The 24,025-nt window shown below is 35.8% G+C and overlaps 1 protein-coding gene across 3 annotated transcripts in view; it reads right to left on the bottom strand.

Annotated features, from left to right (window-relative positions):
* Kcnt2 (potassium sodium-activated channel subfamily T member 2) overlaps window positions 1–24,025 on the bottom strand; it is a 405,448-nt gene that overhangs the window by 81,358 nt on the left and 300,065 nt on the right. For all 3 annotated transcript variants that reach the window (XM_008831578.2, XM_008831577.2, XM_029562800.1), the window contains exons 15-19: window positions 18,722–18,871; window positions 16,798–17,027; window positions 14,315–14,528; window positions 11,653–11,758; window positions 7,390–7,562 (exon numbers count right to left, since the gene is read on the bottom strand). In XM_008831578.2, the coding sequence (XP_008829800.1) occupies window positions 7,390–7,562; window positions 11,653–11,758; window positions 14,315–14,528; window positions 16,798–17,027; window positions 18,722–18,871 (873 nt within the window). The remainder of the gene's footprint in view (window positions 1–7,389; window positions 7,563–11,652; window positions 11,759–14,314; window positions 14,529–16,797; window positions 17,028–18,721; window positions 18,872–24,025) is intronic.

Raw genomic sequence — 24,025 nt, 5'->3', positions numbered from 1 at the left:
AGTTTAGTTCCACCAGTCTGGTACTTTTAATTACTGTGTGTCATGTAGATAAATCTTGGGCAAAGACCAATTGTTCTCAGATAAACCTTCCCTAGACATATATTTCTTGATCTGCTATGTATAATTTGTCAGTAGGGTATAGGAGTAATATGGTTCCCTCTTTTTTCAAAACTAGCTGGGTATTGTTTATCTCTCGCATTGTCTTTTTTGTGTTTTCGAGTGTTTTGCCTGCATGCATCTAAGTATACCTGTGTGTGCAATACCCATAGAAGCCAGAAGAGGGCATCAGATTCCCTGGAACTGGTATTATTGATGGTTGTTGGCTGCCATGTGGGTCCTCTGCAAGAGCAGCCAATGCTCTTAACCATTGAGCCAACTCTCCAGCCCTCTCTTCCAAACTTTTGAGATAGTTAGATAAAATAAGTTTTTTCAAAGACCAATAAGTCTTAGAGAAGACCTGGTTCTCAAATTTGCCAACATTAATTCTATACATTTCTCTAGGCTTTGATAATCTCCATTTGAATCTGGTCTGTTCTTTTTGATTCAGATTAATCTCTTTATGCTAGTTCTCTGACAGTCTATCCACTGACACACCATAGCCTGTTTCTTCCACTCTCTTGTAGCATGGAATCATTAAGTTCAATAAAGGGATAGAAAGTTTTCTGAGTAATAAAACATACTCAGGTCACTGGGACAAATAAATGTCTATGTTATATTAACTGTTGTGTTGGAGACAAAACTCAAACTCAAGATGGAACCATGGCAGCTTTTTTTAATCTAGTAGAGGTGACAACACTAATTAGAAGGCAAATGAATGACTTTGTTTACAAAACTCATGAATTTTATTTATTCAATAGACTTACAATGGGCAAGGAATCTTCTAAACTCTTATAACTTGCTTTTAGATAGGGCTAGCATTGTTCACCTTTATGTGATGTTAACTGGAAAAAAGGAAAATCAATCTCTCAAATCCTTGTAAATACATAATCCTGGTGTGACATTTAATTGAAGAACTCTGCTATATCACATTCCTTGCCAACTTTAATTTTTTTTAAGCAGATTCCTTACTGCTACTGAAAAGGGTGGTTTAGAAGGAAAACTGGATTATAAAGCAACAACAAACTATGCATTATGCACCTACTCCTTTAACTCAGTTCACAGGTATTTATGACACTAGCCTGCTTACGAAGTGAGTAGTAAATTCAACCCAAGGCCAGTTTTTCTATTCAATAAGAGATATTAATGGCAAGCATAATTTGACATTTAGAATCATTATTATTAAGAAAATAAACAGTTAAAACATCCATTAAAAGTAAGAGATGTCCAATGTTTTTTCTTTTTTCTTTCTTTTTTTTTTTTTTTTTTTGGTACATCCCCCAAAGTTCAAATGAAAGGTTGAATGTCGAAGAAAAACATTATTAAAACAGAACTGAATGTGTCTATTTATTCCTGACTGTTAAACAGAGAAAGTCATCTATGCTATTAGAAATCACATTAAGGAAATATGATAAAAATGATCAAGACAATTAATATTTCATAAAAATTTTGCTACATAAAACAAATGTCAAAATTGTTTACACACAAGTTTCTTCTGAAGAAACTTTTTAAATAAGAAAAATGAAAAAGATAAATATATCAAGGAGATAAAGTATGGCAGGATCAATTTATGGACAAAAGCCAAACAAAACAGAAAATTAACCACCAACAAATAAAATAAAATATCAGGAAACATAAAAAGTAAAACAGTTCATAAATAGAAGAAAAATGAACACATCATTAATTATAGCCTTAGCTGTAAGTCTATTTAGAATAATGTGAGTCTAAAACTTCATATCCTCATGAAATCTCTCATAGTCAAGCTGCCATTACATACAAATACTAAGTAGTTCACCATTGCCATAAAAAGGTTGGCAAAATTGTATGGATTTGCAAAATGCAAAACCTCTTTTTCAGTCCAATTGACTGATTAAACAAAATAATTTTTATTTCAAGTTTAAGAAAAGAGTAATATTTTTGAGCAAAAATCATTTTGTCAGCATTTCACAACTGTATTTTTAAGTATTCTTTTTAATTCTAAAGTGTAAAAACTTAGTTGCTTGTGCCTAAAATCAGTTTTTGTCTGACTATGTGGTGCTAGAGATTGAACCCAGGGCATCTCACATGCTAGGCAAGCGCTGTGCCTCTGTTCTACGTCTCTAGACGAAAGTTTGTTATTAACAGGTTTTTCACATAAGACATCCCATTAATTTAAATAGTAATAATGCTATATTTATAAGACATCCCGTTAATTTAAATAGTAATAATGCTATATTTTTGATTGGGAGGATAAGCTATCATTTCCTGACTGTCTTATATGTTAGACCTTGTATGTTATACTCAAAATTATATATACATATGTATATATAATTACGTGTATATCATACAAGACTAAGATTTCACACACATATATATATATATGTGTGTGTGTGTGTGAAATCTTAGAGTCTTGTAATAATTTGAAAAGCGTTCTATTTTCAGGTACATAATATCAAGGCCTAGAGAGAACAAACATGGTTCATATTCCCTGTCATAGCTTTTTCAATGACACAAACCTAGGCAGATCTGGGAAAAGGGGCTATCAATTGAGGGACTACCCCCATCAGATTTGCCTGTGGACCTGTCTGGGGGCAATTTCTTGACTCTTATTTGATGTAGGAGGGCACAGCCTACTGTGGGCTGTGCCATCCCTGGGCAGCTGGGCCTGAACTATATGAGTGGTGCCTGACCAAGCCAGGGAAGCCGGCCAGTAAGCAGTGTCCTCTGTCATCTCTGTTTCAGTCCCTTCCTCTGGGTTCCTGCCTTACATTCCTACCCTGACTTCCTTCAGTGATAGATTGTGACCTGGGACTTGTAAACTGAAACAAGCCCTTTCTCCCCCAAGTTACTTTTGGGCAGTGTTTCATTACAGTGAATGAAAAAATAAATATAAGACACACTTCTAAAGGTTGACCTTAGCTCTCATCTTAGGTCTGTCTAGAGCCAGTATGCATTTTCCTAATAAGGGGAATTGATATATTTTATGAATACTTTATAAACAAGCTGAAATATTTTGAGTACCATATACAAAAAAGATTTTCATGAATGATCAGCATGAAGATGACATCTACAAAAAATTAATAAAAAGCTTGGACCTTGAACATCTTTATGTAGCTTTGGGAAACATATTCCAGCTTTGACTTATAGCTAGATTCCACCTGGAAGACCTCCTAAGTAGAGATCTTAATTAAATATTTGAAGTCAGCATAGCACAACAGACCAAGGAACAGGTGGCAAACCAATCAGGACTGACACCACTCTAATGAACCATGGAAAGATCAGAACTGCTCTGATGAACCAATGGGAAGATGTTTTTAAATATGACTGAGTTTCATTTAGTTACCATTGAAATGTAGAAGTCTTTCTGTTTAGAAACATTCTGAGCACCTATTATATCTTACTATGTGTGTCAATAATATAAATAGAATCTGTATTTAATATTTCATACTTACTATGTTTTAATTGTTATATGATTAAATTAATCTTTTGATTAAATTAAGTAGCCATTTACTTAATATTAGTTTCAACAATGCTTATACAAACTCAAGGTAGAGTCAAGCCAAACCCTAAAATTAAGTAATAGTTGCAGAAGTGTATATGATCATAATTGTGAGAATTCTTATAGCATGGAAACATTTTGAAGAAGAAAGCATCATTTTCTGTAGCACTGTAAGAGATATTATAAAACACAAGCCACATCAGAGAACGCATCTCATTGTTTCCACTGCATAAAACTTCCAGGAACATTATTTACTGATGTTCAGTTTTTGCTTCCTCATTCTTCATCAAAGGAACAGAGGACAAATAAAAACATTAGACACTGCTTTTGACAAGAACACAAGAAGCTCACAGGCTTAGATCAGGTTCTCTGGACTCAGTAGATAAATTGAAATAATGACAATATACAATGTGGATTAATACAATAACCAAATATTAAATAGAAATAAAATCAAGCCCTATGAGAATCATCAAACAATAGCAACATGTAAACATCTAGATTCTAAAACATAAGCCATTAGTAAAGGCAATCTACTTTTAATGCAAAAGATATCAGAAGTTAAGATGTATTGTTGCTTTTTAAAACTAACTTTAAATGACACATACTCCTTATATCTGTATTAAATGCTATCTGTTAGGCAAACTCACACAGCCAAATCGACAATGAACTAGGAGCTGGATAGAAGACCCTAATCTTAGAACTGACCTGGAAACTTCACTTGATGTCCTAACATCTACGGCTCTGCTTCATGTCATCTATAACTATAACGAGACCAGTGGATCTCAGGCACTCAGCTGTCAGTATATTTAAATATAAGAATTAAGACTGAAGACAGTTAACTTCCTGGTATATTTCTCTGATTCTAAGTCATCTCTATATAATACAAACAAATCCTTAAAAGAATACAATGTAAAATAAAGTTAAAATAACAAGTATGATGGCAAACTTAGTAAATAATATTTATTACTATTATAAGCAGAATGAAGAAGGTAAAGAACATTAACTTTATAAATTGATCTTTATGGTATCATTCAGAATAAAAAACATTCCTGACTTTTGTCATATGTAAATTTACACAGAAATAATAACCTGTTTATCAGTGATCATGAGGTTTTCAGATTTGTGTGTGTGTGAGTGTGTGTGTGTTTGTGTGTGCATGTGTGTGTGTGTGTTTAGTCACATTCAGGAATTAAGACTGTACAAACACCACAGGGCTTTATAATCATAAAAAACAAATAAGTCATCCAGGAATCAGAAATCCTGGTGTGCTTTTATTCAGAGGCAAACAGAAAGGGATTATTTGGGGAATAGTTAATCTGCCTGGGTGCACAGGTGAACATCAAGCCTTCCTTCCTGTCTGATAGGATACTGAGGTGAAAGAGGAAGACATGGCTCTGGGTAGGTCACTTCGCAAGGCTGGACTGAAAACAAAGGAGCACATAGTTGGTTCACAGACCATCTCGCCTACATTTGGGAGGATTGATCTGTTTTTAACTGCAGGTTGGGGACTGGGGTGGGGGAAGAGTTATATATCAAGACTCAAAATTTTATCTTGAAATAACATAAAGAAGAGAACAGATGCCTGCCCACTGTGCCTTGATTCCCCTGCACCCTGACCAGCTACATTCTCGCCCCTTGCTTTCTCCTTTCCTGTCTTGGGCCTAGGCCCCTCCTGCTCATCCCACCTGAGGCCTATGGACTAGCATCCTAATCCAGATCTCACTCACTGTTTCTTGATCACCCTGCATCCAGATTAGATACATTCTCTTGCTTCAGGGTCCGTACCTACTCTGCCTTGCTAATTGGACCTTCCTCAGCTACTCCTCCCCTTGGCCATAGGTTCTGTCATGATCTTCCTTTCTGAGACCTCCTGACTATCCTGTACCACCAACAAAATATCAAAAATGAGAACCTGAGCACAGTCCAACTAACTGTTCATACTTAACCAGAAAGCATCCATGCTACATCAACAATATAAACAAAACTGAATTTCAACTAAACAAAAGAAAACTAGAATTTCCTATCATACACACAACCAAAATAGATATCCCAAAAAGATATACCCAAACAACAATGCAAAACACAAATATTATGAAGGGACGGGATAGTCTTGCCTGAGCCTTACCAGAGGATATTATGAACATACTTCAAAATCTATCTTTCAATGATTCTTCCTGTCTTTCTTTCTGTAATCTCAGATATAGCTGGGGAAGGTCTAAATAGCAAGGCAGAGTAGGTGTGGACCCTGAAACAAGAGAATGTAGCTAGTCTGGGTGCAGGGTGATCAAGAAACAGTGAGCGAAGTCTGGATTAGGATGCTAGTCCACAGGCCTCAGGTGGGATGAGCAGGAGGGGGGCCTAGGCCCAAGACAGGAAAGAAGACAGCAAGGGGCAAGAATGTAGCTGGTCAGGGTGCAGGGGAATCAAGACAGAGTGGGGAGGAATCTGTATTCTTCTTTGCATTATTTCAATACTGATCCATGTCATTTCATGATGAGCCCACTCTAAGACAGTTTGTAAATACTCCCATCTTAAAAATCTCTCTGTAGTGGCACATAAACACAAAAAGTCCAACTCTGCCAAATTTGGCTTAGTTAACTGAACCACTGCTATGCCAGCTTAGCTATACTCATGTGGCTTCTCTTAGAGAAGTTTTGCAATTAAGACTGTGTTGAAAAGTCCTGGGAGAAGAGTGGCAATCACTCTACTGTTATGGCCATCCTACACCCCAACTGTTACTCTCCAAAGGTTTGTTTTCAGATGCTTTAATTTCTTTTAACACTGGGTCCAAGTTTCTGTTGCCCCACGCCTACCCTAAATATGCTTTCCCTTTCTTCAATGCCAAAGAGGTATGGAAAACTGTTCAACTGAAAATTCTGCAAGAGTGCTAAATTTTTCAGAACCATTGTGAAGATATTGCTAGAAAGACACATAAATGAATGTTTTAATATTGGTATATTCAGAGAAACCAATACCATCAACTGAGAATATATTGGGAAAAATGTCTACTTTGAGAAAGGATTTTGTGTGTGTGTGTGTGTGTGTGTGTGTGTGTGTGTGTGTGTGTACTTTTAAAGGCAGAGAAAAGGAAACTAATTTATCCTCATTCAATTAATTCTCAAATTTGTATCACATTAAGCTGAATGAAAAGTGAAGGAATTCTAAAATATATTATTAATAAAAGACAGCCTTCTATTTATTTATAGCCAAAGAGAGGGGCATTATAACTTCAGGATAAAATGGCTTTGACCATGTTATTCAGTAACCTATATATTTTTGCAAATTTTTTAAAATACTTAAGTAGACATTTAACAAAGTAAGTCAATTCAAAACTCTCAAAATAAACACGTGATACAGCATACCTTACTTGTGTCATAGTATGTGCATACTAAGAGTAGCACAATCACACATGATGATGCTCCATGGAATAACATAAAAAGGTGGGTCAAGAAATGCTTCTCTGATAACTAACAGTCCTCTAAACACAACCAAACTGTCCAGCTTTGGCAGACGCCTTCCAGGCTTGTTGATAAACTTGAGGAAATTAGCACTACTTATTTCAGTGGATTCCTTCCTCTGGTGCTATGAAGATTTGCATAATAATTTCAAATAAATTCTCAATCCCAATGATATTCTAAATAGTATTTGCGCAACATAGTCAATGACATTCTGCATCACAGTATAGACTCTATCTCCTGAAGAACTGTGTACCATAATGTATCTGATTTAAAGTACTACCAGCAAATTTAAGTATTTTAAGGTACATAATATAATTAAAAGCTCTGTCTTGTTTGTGTATTTTAAAATATACTTACGGGTTATCCAATAGCAGAACTATGGGATTTAATTCTTTCTTTGGTCTATAATATGCCCTGAGAGGAACAATAAAATTATACAATCCATTTCCAGCTGTTTCAGCTGCAACTATAATTAGTTTATTTTTGAATCCATAGGCCTTTGCGTCCTCATAGTAGTTATGCTGGCAACTCTAGAGAAGAAAAATTATACAAAGAAATGCCATTTTTATACTCCACTAAAAGTTGGTGAAATAATTCAGGATATATAGTTATATAAAACTAATCTAACTAATTATCTAACAGAGTTGAATACAGATACATTTGTCTTTCTTGGCCAGTTTTTCATCTTGAGGCAGGAAATGAAAATGTTGCACGGAGAAGGCAGATGAGTTATAAACATACAACTTCATGTTGAAAGGGGATACATGTGCTTATTGTACTATAGGTTAAAAGTTGTTGCTATACAGTCACTGAGTATCTATTTTGATAAAGAAAATACATATGATTTCCATTTCCACAACAGAGTGATATGATTAAACAAGTCTCTTAATATTCCCAACCTTGAACACTTAATGTGAACGAAGAGAAAAGAAAGTAATACAGACAAAAAGCTTAAATTATTTAAATGCATAGCTGAGCTGTCAAAAGTGTGAAATAACAACACAAAAAACAATCACATTGCATGAACAAAGTTCATCTTATCACTGGACTGAGAACAAATTGCTGCAAGAATTGCTGCTATTTCCTGAGTGGTCAGACTCAAGAGAATTTAACAAATATTACTAAATCAAGACTGTTTTTAAGCTAAATTATCTGCATGACGAACTTTCCTCTTTTGTGTTCTTTTATTTCATCTTTATATGCCTCTACATGGATTTCTTTTATATTCTTGGGTAGATGTGAGTTAGTACCCTACGGGTTCATTACTTCTGGAATATCCTTTGCCATTATTCCTTAATAAAAATTATAAAAAATCATGTTGGAAACAAAGCACCATGAGCAAAAAGAAATGATAAAAAAAAAAAAATTAGACCTGCAAGACTACAGATTTTGCTCTTACTAGATTTAGAAAATATGTTTAAGGAAACAACAGAAGTCATTTAAGAATAAGAAAATATCATATTTAAAATATCCAAGGCAGTTATTTAAAACTATTTTATCTACTGCCAGTTGTGTTGGCTCATGTCTTTAATCCCAGCACTCGGGAGGCAGAGGCAGGCTGATCTCTGTGAGCTCAAGGCCAGCCTTGTCTACATAGTAAGTTCCAGGACAGCTGGGGCTACAGGGAGACCCTGTCTCAAAAAGACAGAAAAAAACAAAACAAAACAAAAAACTATTGTATCTATTTCCATATATCTTTTCAAATTGAGCAAGATAATGCAAAGATAACTTAGGGCTGGAGATACAGCTCAGTGATAGACAAGAGTGTTTTCCTAGGCCAAGTAACACGTAGATTCAGATCTCTAAAACTGAAAGAAAACTCATTTAACTAGCACATGCAATCCAGCTGAAGGGATCATTTGCAGAACAGAGTTAAAACAAACTGCAGGAAGAGAAAAAGAAAAGCTAGTGGAAAAAGTTAAATGCCTGGAAGATATTTTGAGAATACCTAACATAACAACTAAAAAAGAATTCACAATCAGAAAAAAAGCCTTATTTAAATAAATGATTGAGGATTCTCATAAAGTGACAAACTCCAAAATCCTCAGGCAAGTCAATGAATCCTAATTCTAAGTGAATGAAGAGAAATGCGTAATTATGAACATCATTATGAAAATACAGACTGGCCAAGAAAATGCTATCTTAAAGTCAGTCACTGAGATAAGAGACATTAGCTACAATGAGTAGTAGTTAGACTGATGGATTCTAGCAGTCAAGAATGACTGCAAAAGAAGGATATTCCCGAGGAAAATGCAATCGAAAAAGAAAAACTCAACAACATTCCTTTAACAGAAACTAATGGTTGGAAAATGAGCAGCAGGAAAATAAATCCAGAAAAAAAGGTCTAAAGGAAGAGAAAGAATACAGAGTATTGAAGAACAAGGGCAGTAAGTCTTCATTGAGAAGGCTTTTGGGGTATTGTTAGTATTAATATGCAGAGTCTGACGTCACATGAAGAAACAAGATGGCTAAGAAAAAGGAGTGAAAGGAGAGTGATGGGCTCACCTTGAGAACAATTAGCACTTCAACACAGATGCAATATGGCCAGGTTAAAGAGCTGTTATGCATATGAAGATGCAGATGTTTATTTATCAATGAAATCCATAGAGATAAAGCAGATGGCAGCGCGGAGAAATATTTTTATTTGACACTAGTCAGCTGACAGTGGGATAGAGGGCATAATGTGGTCTCAACTTGGAAACTTCACATAGGGGAGCCAAGTGAATGATCCCATCTCAAGAAGGCATTCATTTTCATAGAAGACTATGTCCACTGGCCTCATGCTACCTAAACAACCAAATTCTCAACTACAGCCACCAACCAAGAGCACTATATAATTTTGATTTATTAACAAAGTCAAAGGATATTATTAAACTTTTGGTTTTAAAAATTCTCTATTTGGGCCGGGCGTGGTGGCGCACGCTTTTAATCCCAGCACTTGGGAGGCAGAGGCAGGCGGATCTCTGTGAGTTCAAGGCCAGTCTGGTTTACATAGTGAGTTCCAGGCAGCTGAGACTACAAGGAGACCCTGCTTCAAAAAGAACAACAACAACAAAAATCTCTATTGACCACGCACTCCCAAATCCTCATTTCTGAAAGCTGAGCCTTAGAATTGGGTTCATTGCTTATAGATTATTAACTACATGAAAAAGTAGTGAAAGCCACTAGAAATGAGTCCAGGTGTCATGGTCCCTAACTGCATTCTATGTTAGGAGTCATCTTGAAGGAAAATTATAAATCATCAAAAATAATATTAAATGAAAAAGAGCAAGTCAAGGAAAATATATTTGCAGAAGGAGTTAATGCAGGTAAATAACTAAATTTTAGCGTTAGTTAATTTATCAAAATTACATAGCTGAGGGACTGGAGAAAAGGCTCAGTGGTTAAGAGCACTGGCTGATCTTGCAGAGGATCCAGGTTCGATTCCCAGCACCCACATGGCAGCAAACAATAGTCCTTAACTCCAGTTCCGAGGGTTCCAACACCCTCTTTGACCTTCTTGGGCACTGTGCGATACGGGCATTACATGATATAAGTATATGTACATACATGCAGGCAATACACTCATACACATAAAATAAAAATAATAAATAAGTAAAATATTTTTAAAATATATAGCTGACCATAAGTATCAAATATTTCAAAAATTAAAGTAAAATAAGGACATCGCAAATAGAATCATCCATGGTAGTGGGTCCACAGGGAATATTTAGGAGAAAGACAAAGATGCACTGAAGAACTTCAGAGAGATAAAACCATCAGTTTACTAATGCTCTCTCAATCTTCTTCCTCCCAAATAACAACAAAGTTCATAACAACGTCAAAATAAAAAGAATATTAATGAAATAAATTCAGCACCAACTCAGTTATTAAATGTCTTACATTAAAATACTGGTTAAAATAATCCCTCTAAGAACATCATGAAATTCATAGCATTAAAATTATAGTCATCTTCAGATGAATTGAACAGTTTGTAAAGGGAGTAGCTCAATTTGCACGGATTAGGAGAAGAGAGCTGGTATTATGACTCTAACCCCAGATGAAGATGAAAAGATGGAATCCCTCATTAGGGTTTGTGGCACACTTGAATCTCAAGAGTGTATTCAAAGTTCTGCGAAATGGTTCCTTTTTCCTCAGGAGGAAAAACTCAAAGACAAAAATGAAAATATTCACATTCTCAGACTGTTTCTGTTTTGAGAATGTTCTTTAAAACATCCGGATAAGAAGAGAGAACTACAGGAGCTACTAGGCGAGACTCTTAGGTTAGCTTCCAACTTAATCATCAATACATTTCAAATTTCATCAGGTCAGGAGATTATTTATTAAAATCTAGATTTAAGAATTATTTGAGGCATAGTGATTAAATAACGCATATAGTGACTTTGGAAGACTTTGGATGTTTATGGTTCACCGGTTTGAGCCTTGTGTGCCTCTATCATGCTCTTAAAAGCAATGTAACTAACTGATATGGTGAATTAGGTAGAAGGATAGAGTATTGGAGTAATTTTTAGCAGAAATAAAAAGTAAAACAAACTACATAATCAAATTTATGTGTGACGATAATATCCTTTAAAATATTTTACTTTATTTATGAAAATGGCTACAACAAGAAATGCTTACCTTGTCTAATCTTAAACAGCAAAAGGGCACTTTTTCTTGGAGGAGATGACAAAAAGTGGGAGAACTCCCTATATATGGAGAGTAAGGTGGGTAGCCTTTGGCATACCTGAAAAACAACATGAGATGTTACTCCTGAAGAGTTCACACAAAGCTGGAGACATCTGTTACAATCCTCTTCCACTGCTGGATTAAATTAGAATGAGTAACCATGCTGCAATCATATAAAAAAGACAGTTTAAGAAATGATAGGTGAATTATGGCCAGTGATCAATTAAGACTCATAACAAAGTTTTGAAATCTAGAGTGGTTTGTATAGTCTTAAATGGTTAAAATACTTTTAAAATAATACTTTTGGACATGTGAACATTCTATGAAGTTTGAATTGTACAGCATTAATACAGCTTCGTTTGGACATTTCTTTCTTCTCCACATGTGAAATCTGTGAGTGTGTACTTGTTTTTCAACTAAAGAAATGTGTTGCTGCGTGGAGGATTATAAATATTTGCTAGATGTTTCTTTATGGAAAACATTTCCCAAACCCCATCTCTGGAGACACAAACATGTATCCTTAAAAAATAGCAGTGCTGTGCTTTGTAAAGTGTGTTTAAAGCAGAATTCATTCTAATCATTCACTGTATCAATATTCATCAGCTGTGTATGCTTAGCTAAAAGTGGGTTAATTAGTTAAAAGCAGGGTTTTTGCTGGAATCATTCTTAAAATATTATCAAAGACATTTAATTTGTTTACTGACTTTACAACACAGCCACCTGTACATTTTGGCTATATCAGTGAGGAACATGGAACTTTTAGAAAACAGAAGCATTAACGTTAACTAGGAAATTAAAAAAAAATTAGAAGAAAACTTTTCTTATTCAAAAGGAAGCTCTTACATGTTAATCATTTTATCTTTGATACCATGAGTTTGAGGCCATGTTAAAACTATTTTCTGGACATCACTGGTTCAGAGGTCGAATAGGGCACATTTTACAAATTTAGAAACTGGCAATCACCATTATTTCAGTATCTCTGAGTTTTATAGAAAAAAAAAAGCTTCTCTTATTTAAAGTCTAAAAAAAGAATTTCAGAGCTCGGCATCCTGGTACACGCCTTTAATCCCAACACTAGGGAGGCACAGGCAGGTGATCTCGGTGAGACTGAGTCCAGCCTTGTCTACATCGTGAGTTCCAGGCAAGGTAGGGCTACAAGGAGACCTTGCCCTTCTTCCAAAAAAAGAATTCCAGTCACAATTCAAAACACCATTTCTTGCACAGATGTTTGCCCAGTGTTCTAGTGTTCCCATTATGTATTCTACAAATCAACTTGATCGTTTGAAACATAGATTTCTTTGAGAGAAGATTTTTGTCTATAGTGCATTAAAGTAATTTTGTAACAAATGAAAAGTGTGGAAAACATTTAATTGATTGAATTGGTAACTCTGCTTTAATTTAATTTAGTATTAAGTGGATGTATATGAAAGATACTGTGAAAAATGGGGATAACTTCATCAATACCACTACTACCAGCAATACTATTTATACTAACAAATGATTACGGGTTTCTCGGCACAAAACATTGTCATAACACTTTTTCTCCTTTACCTCAGTGAATCTTCCTGTAAACAGTGAGATGATAATTATACACAATCTACAGGTAAAAAACTGTAGTCAGATTGTTTAATTACTTATTTGTAAACAAGTAGCATAAGATAAAACCGGCATGGCAAAGTCCTTGAGACAGCAGGGTCAAGATTGTGGACCACTTTACTTTCTGCTTTGCTAAGGCAATGTAATGTGGAAACTACAGCATGTAAACAATACCTAATGCAGGCTTAAATGTGATTAATACTATATAGGTAGATGCCATGAGAGTATGGGTAGTAAATGAAAAAGGGTGCTAAATAGTGGAATAAGCAAAGAAGTTTAATGGAGGAGTCTGAACATGTCATTGCATAACTAGTTGAACTTCATGGTGGTTAATCTTGCCTATCCACTTGAAAGGCAATCACTTTGGACCACTTAAAAAATACATCTCTGGTGTGTCTGTGTGTTTCCAGAGAAGCTTAACTGATATAGGAAGACCATCCTGAATATGGGCAGTACTATCCCAGTGGCTGGGGTCCTAGACTGAATGTAAAGGTGAGTCAGCTGAGGACCCGCACTCAACCCCATCTCTGCTTTCTGAATGCACATGTGACTAGCTAACACATACTACCGTGCTTTTCCTTCCGGAGTTTGACATTCAAACTCTGAGCCAAAATAAATCCTCCCATCCTTAAGTTACTTTTGATCTTGTTACAAGAAGAAAAGTAACTAATACAAACTTCAAAATGGATGTGGAATACAAAAAAAATAAAGGTAGATGTACAATATAATAAAATACAATTGGGAAATAGCATTTTATATGTCATAGAAGTAAATTTGTATTTTTCTTTTTTTTAATGATAAGGGATACTTTAGAGAAAAAAAATTGGGCTGAAAGTCTATGAGTAAGGCAGGCACATGACATCTTCAAATATTCTGTGCTTGAGAGAGTAATTGGTAGAAGACTGTTCTGGTGGAACTATGAAGGAATGATTCTAGGCTCTCCAGGAGTAAGAACATGGTCCCCTTACCTATTTGTAAGGGCCTGTAACACAAAACACCATAGAGAATCTAAACTTACTCTAAATTTGAAGACATTTCTTCATCTGGAGTAGTTTCATCTTCTGATTGGTCACTTAGAAGATCACATGTTTGAATTGATGATGTATCTGCAACCTCTAAAACAGGTGCAATGCTAGGTCTTCTTAATTCTTTGCTTCCCTCTGTGGGAAGAGACAGTGTAGGACCACTTGCTGATCTACAGCTTGTGTCTTGCAAATCTATAGCCACAGTACCTAAAACAATGAAATATGAAACTCCATCAGGGCACTTGTAATCTACATGACATAGTGATCACCTTATGCTACAAACTAATGAAATACAATCAATATCATCAAGAGATATACAAATCTGTGTATCTATTTATCTACAGTTTCTTGAGTTTTCAGTGCTACTTGCTTCTTTTTTTATCTATATGTTTCACTGGATAAGAAATCTTGTGTACAAAAGTGTAAACCACAATTTAGAAGTGTGTTTAGGCAACAAAGGCTTGGTCCATAGAAGAGATGTGTGAAGTTGTGGGAGGGCTTAAAAGGGTAGGTCTTGTGGAATGTCCTTCTATGAGGATCAGCATTCATCCATTCTGGGGTCTGGGTTATAATAATGATGGTGGTCACCAGTAGCCACAGGCATAGATGTGCTCAATCCCTGTCTAGGTGGGCAAGGGTAAAAGTTTTCTAGAGGGGATGACAAGGTTTTCATTAAGCATGTAAGGGATTTCATTCATTTGGAGTTCATAAAGTTGATTTATAAAAGCAAAGGAAAGACATGTCTTTTGGGCTGGAGTTCATATCTACCATATTTGAACACCATAGATGATCATGTCATCTATTTGTCCTGGATGGAAGAAAGGAGAATTCATCATGTAAGAATTTTTTCAAAGTCTGGCACCAAAGCAAAATGAGAAACCCATCAAACTCTCTGTTATTTCTACTTAGATTACAATATACATATCTCTTTATGTAAAACTAACCCTGTACTGTGTATTGAAGCCCCTCTTCCTTCTTGGGGACAGTGGTCATTTCATAACCACCTTGCCAATATATCTGACTGCACATCACTCCCAACTACCTCTTTGGTTTTATTTCCTAACACAGGCAAACACTGACATAGCCATGAATCTTACCAAAATAGTTTCAGACACAACTGCAGATGAAAGAAGTGCAAAAACAAGGGTAATTCAATTTTTGTCTTTTTGAGACAGGGTCTCCCTGTAGCCACAGCTCCTGTAGACCAGGCTGGCCTCAATCTCACAGAGATCTAGCTAAGGGTAATGCGGTTTTAAGCTACAGATAACTATTTGGAAGAATTGTGGAGATTCAAATCGCGGAGTTGTGTGCCTATGCATTGGGTTGGGTATGGATGGCAGATGGCAGCAATTTCAGCCTGTGACTTAGGGCACAAACGTGAAGCTAAATACTGAAGATGAGAATTGAGTTCAAGTGAAATCTAGAACAAGGTTCGCAAGAGTGGGCTCATAGCATAAGTGAAGGCAACAGAATTATGTAAGAGGAAGAACATATATTCCTTATGACAAAAAGTATCTATCTATAGATTTGTTGGTGGTTTGGTGGACATTTTAAATAAAATTCATTTTAACTGGACATATATTATTTCAATTTCTGCATTAAAGAATCCAAGGTCAATGAGAAGAGTAAGATGGAATCAGAGTTTTGACAAAAATAGAGAATTCTGGAGACAACTCAGGTTTGCCATTGAACCGATAATTTACAAGAGAAATATGCAAGCCGGGTACTTATATTCTGAAACATAAGATTTTGGAAATCTTTTTTACTGAAATCTTGCTTATTTTTAGCCTCAATAACAGTACAAAAATTTAGTTATATATTATCTAATCATATATAGTGTGTAATATACATGTGCAAAGTTTGAATTTGACTATGACCTTTTAATAAAATGGAAATATATTTATGATCTTTTTTATATTACAAAACTCCACAGTTTACTGAAGAAAACAGAATTAAATACACAATTGCAAATTCTCTAAGAAAAATGTATTCTAATTCAGTAAAAACTAGTTCTTAATTGGGATAAGCTAGAAACAAAAACAGGAGAAAGCCTTTGCTTTTCCATCCAATCTTGTGGAATATCACAGCATCCTTATTTTAGAGAAAACATAATGCTTAAAAAAAAATGTCAGCCACCAATCCTAAGCCATTCCTCATCTTAGGAAGTGTCAGAAATTTCACAGTCAACAGGAACATCCCAAACTTCCATGACTAATATTTCTTTATTTACTATCAAAAAACACACAAGGTGAATAAAACACAGAAGTATCGAGGAGTCGCCATGTATTCTGTAAATAGTACGTAAATACGTGAAAATGGTCATGTATATATGCAACTTGAAAATCCTAAAGTGTATGAAGTAGAAGTCTCTTAATTTACATAACAAAAAGCTGGGCATGGTGGCACACACCTGTAGCCTTATGATCATCTTTAAAGACAAATATGAGTAAAGAAACATCTCGCAGCTTATACTCACCCATGCTGGCAATGATGCTATGCACAGGCAACCTAGAAGGTCCGTGATAGAATGACCTTGGCACATTGCTTTTTCTCTGCTGGTCTTGGTTCTTAAATGCTGAATTTTCTTCTTTGGTAATATTAATATAAAAACATATGTCTGAAGCATTCATAATGTATCGAGGACCTGGATTCAGCAAAATGTTTTTATTATCCTCCCTCCTAACACCAATCAAGCAGACACCAAACCTTAATTTAAAAGAAGAATATAAGAGTTCAAGAATTATAATTCAGAAAAGGTCTTAACTTATTTTCTAAGTTTATATTTGTAAGAAAATTAGTCAATTACAATCTGGCAGGGCAATATGAAAGAAACAACAGAATTATGAGTAAGAGAGGATCCTAAAGTTTAAGAATCTCATTGTTACAAGGAAATAATATGTCCATAAAATCAATTCAGTTGATTACAAACATTGAGTGTATATGAATGACAAATGATAGAATATAAAATTTAGACAACATATCATGTTATAGAGGTAATATTTTATAATTTTTGAAATAATTACTTCTGTCAAGAATATATACAATATTTCTTACCTTATTCAAAATGTTTGCAAACTATTGGATTTAAGTAAAAACTCTTGTAGAGAACAAAGGTCTCCAAATATCCCTTGGTTCCATTTCTCTCACGCATCATATATTTTGAATTTTAAAGAAACATTTTTAAATAGTCTTGAATGGTTGTACATGTTAAATAGGAGAAACCTAAAGCTGTGAACTTTTATTATTAATATTGTACTTAAATATTTCTTAATACCTTTTTGGTTATACTCCAATAGGTTTTGTTTTAATTCATCTAAAATTTCATAGAATAAAACAAATTTTAAAATATGTTATGTAGTAAATGTACATAACTAGAACCATTGGTCATTAAAGTTGAGTGTAATATACATTAGTTTACTGGAATATTAATGTAAATCCCCAAAATGTTGTATTAATATGCTGTAATATAGACGTTTTCTTGATACAGTATTTTCATTTCTTTTTTAAATATTTTATTGATTTTTATTTTATGTGTATGAGTGTATTGCCTGCATGTAGGTAAGTGGGCCCATGTCATGCAATGCCCAGGGAGGTCAGAAGAAGGCGTTGGATACCCTGAAACTGGAGTACAGACAGTTGTTGGCTGCCATGTGAGTGGTGCGACTCAGACCCGGGTTCTCTGCAAAAACAGCCAGTGCTCCTAACCCCTGAGCCATCTCTCCAGTCCAGTTTTTTATTTCTTAGGAAATCAATTTTGTCAAAAACAAAATTAGAAAGTTTCCATCTCTGAATTCAATGTGTACATAGTATCATTTACTTTTAACATTCTTTTTGGACAATGGAAGTGTTATAATTAAACTTTATTTATTTATCTATTTATTTATTTATTATTTTTATTGCTTGCCAGTGGTGGTTGGGAGGTGGCAGTAGGGAAATCAGAAATCAAGATCATCCTTCGACCACACAGTGAGTCTCAGCTGGCTTGAGTTACATGAGACCCTGCCTCAAAAAAACCAAAGGGGAATTTTGTTTTTCTGTTTTTGCTACATAGCTTTACTGTTACTTTTAGAAAAATATAAAAAACCTGAACAATATTTTAAACATTATTTCTGTATATGAGATTGATATTTATGTGGTTTCAAATTCTTAATTGGCAAGCAAATGATAAAACAATAGGTTAAGATCTAGTAAAGTCTTTATAAATCATATTTTTCTTCTGATAATTTCAACTTATAGAAATGGCAATGTTCTCAGAGTTCAAACAGAGCAGTTATGCTAAAAATTTCAAAATACTCGAATCCCATGTGCACCAAGATGGGCTATATTTTGGAAAGGTCTTTACATGGTCTGGCTGGCTGACTGGCTGATATTTTATTTCTACTCTAGAAGCAGAAACATACTTTTTGTGGGCATGGAAAGAAGCATAGGTAAAACTCTTCCCCTCATATTCAGCAAAAAATGTACTTTCTTCCAAAACAATGTGATAGACTTCGTTTCCAGAGCATCTCCCATACATCTTCTGCCACTGTTCTGGCGACTGCTGGCCTTCTCTGCAACACAAGCACACACACATACACACAGAGGAAAACACAGTGAACGTGGGCAGAAGACAGCAATGGTCAGACAGTTGATCCCCAATGTGAAGAACCAGTAAACACAACTCAAAGAGGTATCTTCTTGGGCCTCGGAATTACCCGGAATTCCCACAAAAGTTGAAATTAGCATCATATATACGAGACCTTGACGCATGGCAGGTTTGTAGAAAGTGGGGCTTTTAAAAGGCTGGCTGTTAAATGTATTCACTCTGACCATGGGTCAATGAGCTCTGGCAATCAATTTTCTCTCTCTGTGAAAATGCTTTTTACACATCCAATGTATAGCACTTGTTTTACTGTCTCTGTTTCTGGGCTCAATTTTTCTTCTGATACAGCTTGGCTCTTGCAGCTATTCGATTTTACTTTCTCTTTAAAATTATGTTTTTCAGGATATCAATTCGATTATTTTTTTATGTGTATGAATGTATTGCCTGCATGTGTGTAAGTGCACCCATGTTATGCAATGCCTTTGGAGGTCAGAAGATAGCACTGGATCCACTGGAACTGGAGTTATGGATAGTTTTTAGCTGCCATGTAGATGTTGGAAATCAAACCCAGGTCCTCTGCAAAGGCAGATAGTGTTCTTAACCACTGAGCCATTTCTCAATTCTCTCCAGCCATGTCTCCAGCCCCTCAATTCAATTTTATGTACAATTTTCATTTTTTTCCATATTATAACCTTGGTTTTTATCAAGCTGTGCACCAGTCAAGAAAACACATTTCTTTATGAAAGACATTTCCTTTGCATGATGGTTCGAGCAGTAGATTGAATGTTCATGTCACTTCAGATGCATGTGTTGCTGTCATCCATGTAGTAGTATTTGGAGCTGAGGCCTTTGGTGAGTAATTAGATCATCAGAGTGGACCGCATAGTGGTGTTAGAGCTGCCTTTAGTTTAAAGAGTTGTTTCTACTGTTTAAGAGGCCAGCGCAAACTCAGAAACCTACAACCCAGAAGCATCTCCACTGTAGGACCTGACTTGTTGGAACCCAGGTCAGACTTCTAAACCCGCCAAATATGAGAAATTAATTTCTTTTCTGTATAATTTCTCAGTCTTTGACAAGCTGTAAGAGCAGTTACAAGCTGACTAAGACCACCAAAAGAGAACCAAGAAGAACACGTGCAAAGGAGAAATTTTAATTTTTTTTAATGTCATTTCTTTAGCTTTAGAATTTTCTTCTTTGGTATTTCTAATTCTATGGCCTTAGATATGTAGTGAAAATTCAATTTATATGAAAATTATAATAAATGTATATAACTCATTTTCCCATTTGTTTCAATATTTTTTTTAATTTGAATGATTGAAGATTATGGATTTTACCAGCATAATAACCACAAGTTGAGCAGAGAACTATAAATATATAAGGTTATATAATCATAACCTCTATAGATTCCTTTAGGTCTCCCTGTAGCCCAGCTGGGCTGGCTTGGAACTCTCTTGACAGATTCTTAAAAGGAAGAACGCAAATGAGAGTATATCATATTTAATGATTCAAAACCAGGTTAAAGTCAGAGTTGGCCTGAAGGATTATTAGAAAGGAAGCACTTAGTTAAAAGGAAGCAAGTAGTTAAAAACACAGACTTCCTGGAGGTTTTGTTCCATTCTGCCTATTCCTTCATGGATGTGCTTGAGTTATTTGACTTCCTACTTCTTTGATCTCATTTCTTCTCTGAAAAATAATATTAACCTCATTCTGTTAGAACGATGCAAGTAAAAAAAAAAATCACTTAGGAGCGACTACGATAGAAAGTCCTTAGTAGATCTCTGTGTTAATCATCATCTCCTGTCAGAAACTTCATTGATGTTGAGAGATGCACTTAGCGATGGGTATAATGATAAGTCATTAGGAGCTGGTTTAATGCTATGTCCCTTTAGCAGAATAATAGAAACAGGTTTGCCCTTAAGGCCTAGGACATACCTAGGGAGGGTTCTTGTTTTGTGGTGTGAGCCTTAGATCATGAAAGTAGTTGGCTCTTCCCATAATATCCATCCCATTATTGCACCAGTGGACATAACTTCCCAGGTCAGCCTTTATTGCAGCTTGGAGGGTTTAAAGCTTGGTAAGACTGATGATTACTCTTTTCCCCTGGTAGTAAGAATAGCACCTTCAAATACTAGGAAAGCTCACCGGTAGGGATAAACCTTCCAGGTCACTACTAACTTAGTTTCTCCATGTTTCATGACTCAAGTATGTGGTATCCTCAGGAATAAGATCTCACCTTCACGAACTGGAAGATAACCAAGAACAATGGCAATAGCTTATAATGCTTTGGGGAATATGGGACTGCACTGATCAATAGCTCCAAAAGAGTTAACCCATTCCTGACCCTGTGTCTTTTATCTGATGGCCTATGATGTCTGGGAGAGACATTGCCCACCTCCCATTATAGAGTAATTCCATTTAAACTATTTTTATGTGTGTATATGTGTATGCTTCAAAGCACAAAGAAAAGAGATTGTAAAGTACTTAGTCCGGTAGGAGACCTCTATATCATACCCTACTCCCAAGTCTCAGGAATCATCATGCAAGAGGGGTGGAAAGACTGTAGGAGCCAGAAGCAGTGGATGACCACAACAAAACAGTGTTTTCTAGACACAATGAGTCTCTTGAACGTAACAGCTGACAGCAGCTGTGACAGCATTTACAAGATCAAGTCAGACAAAATCCCAACGTGGAGGGAAGTGGGATTCAGGAAGTCTGGCCCCTAACTGAGTGGACGATTGATGGCCACTGGGAGAGGGACAGTCAGTTTTCTTCAGGGATGTGGTCCCTGAGAGGTTCGCATGTGTCAGTACATGGCCCTATGCCCATGCACTTACTGGTAGCACTAAGCAGACTCTGAGGGTTCAGTAATAGAAAAAAGAAGAGAACACAAGAAATTGGGAGGGAATAGTGGGGGTGACTGAGGAATTGGAGGGGAGGGAATGGGAGGTGGAGTTGCTCAAAACACGTTGTATACATGTATGAAATTCTCAATTAATAAAACATAAGTAAAAAAGAAACAAGGTGTTGAAAAAGACTGTAAATGTAATAAATCTGGAGACAGCCTGGGGGGGGGAGTACTTAGTAAATGTTAGCTGCCATTATGATTTAGTTGTAATAACTTCTTTCCTTCTAAATTTTGGAGTAATGTTTAACATACTTACTCAACGTACTACAAACAAGTCTTAAAATCTGTATTCTTCTTTAATGTTAATATATTTCTTAGAAATGGGTAGAAAAAGACATTTGACTATTGATTATATGGACCAACTTCTAACTACTACTTCTGTCACGTCATGGTTTTGCTCTGGAATAATCTCCACAGATTCAAATTTTGAAGACTCAGTGCCCAGCTTATGGCGCTGTTTTGAAGTCTGTGAAGCCTTAAGGTAGTAGTGCCTGGCTGGCAGAAGTAGGGATCTGGGCCTTGGACTTGAAAGGTTTTATCTGTCCTTGGATCCAGTCTGGCTGTCTCTGCTTCCTGGTGTACCAATATGTGAGAAGCCTCTGTCTCCTGCTCCCACTACTACAGACCACAGCTGCCCCACCAGACCATACCCACGGTGGTGGACTGAAAGCGCTATGAAACCCTGTGGTTTCCCTTTAAGTAGTTTCTGCCAGGTATTTCGTCATAAAATGAGAAAAGTAAATAATCATTAAGAACTATTCTTTGTGGAGAAACTTTCCTTTTGGCAAACACAAATAAAATTATCTTGTTGTGTACCACAGAACAATTTGGCAAGATGGTATCTGGCAAAAATAAAAACCTATTTGAAGGTCCAAACCACAAGAGAACATACTGGCAATTCTGCAGGACTTATGTGTGATCCAAAGTGCACCATGGGGCCAAATAATTGTCAAAAATTCTTCAAGAGAATCATAAATCTAGTTCCAGAAGCTGAAATCGGAACACTGCCACATGGTGAAAGAACAGAAATAGCAGCGCAGAAGAGTTCCAGGGAATTTCCCTGAATCATGTGCTTTGGTCCTATTTTCTTATATCAGCACCCTTCACCGTAGAAAGCACCGTTCTTCAGGATTTCTTCTCTCCATGACTTCTTAAAAACATCTAAGAGATAATCTAGAACCTGCATTTTTCATTAATTACAGACATGCAAATTTTTCTCCTTTAAACTTGTGTCATTTGCTTGAAACTAGTGAGATCCAGAAATTAAATCTAATACTGCCAACAGTGTGCAGCTCCCACAAGCTTATATTGAGTGATTGTTCCATGCCATGAAAATTTTTAGATGTGAAATTTATAGTAATTAACAAAATGGAGAGGCTAATGAGGGAAGACTAAGTTACAAAAAGAATGATAAATTTTGAGGAGAAAAATAAAAGGAAAAGAAGGCTAAGTTTTCAGAAGTTCGTATCTAAAGCAAATAGCATGGTCAAGAAAAGGCCACACCTAGAGCACAGCAGCTGACTCAAATTGTGGAGAGAGAGAAACGTAAAATCTATAGCTGTCTGGAAAAAAATCATGCAAAGCAGCAGCAGCAACAGACGCTTGGCCATGACAGAGGAATGCCCAGCATAGCTGAAGAACAATGAGCAACCCAGATTATCTGGATTGAGGGAAGAGGAGGAAGAGAAGTAGGAGGTAACTGGCTACAGAGAAAGGTCTTGTAGAGATTAATCAAACTTTTCAACAGCTCTGACCTTTCATTGGAATGACTTGGCAGCCACTAGGATTTTTGAAATGTGTACAAAAGGAATTACTTGCATTTTATAAAAATTCCTCCTGTCATTGTTTTAAGAACAGCTTGACAACGAGGACAAATGAGGAGGCGATTTTTGTGATCCAGGAAAGGGATGATGGCTACCAGCCACGTTTCCCTTGAATCGCCTGCTGGTTTATCCTTTCCTCCATCAAAGTATAGTTCTACACTTTTAAACCAGTCCTGGATCAACTTTGCCTCCAGGATTGGTCCTTACACATCCACATACATTGTAATAGAAAGAGAGAAGTGTTTGAATATACTCAATACACTGAATATACTCAAAGATAATGTTTGAGAATGTGGAAATGTGAATTGGCCATGATTCATCATTACAGACAGTACATATTTATTAAATAGCATACTATTAACATACACAGATATTCTATGTCAGTGTCAAAAGT

Source organism: Nannospalax galili, unplaced genomic scaffold, assembly GCF_000622305.1.
Source record: "Nannospalax galili isolate Female #2095 unplaced genomic scaffold, S.galili_v1.0 scaffold955, whole genome shotgun sequence".
NCBI lineage: Eukaryota > Metazoa > Chordata > Mammalia > Rodentia > Spalacidae > Nannospalax > Nannospalax galili.
Note: the sequence above shows the minus strand (reverse complement) of the source record. Positions and strands in the feature narration are given on the sequence as shown.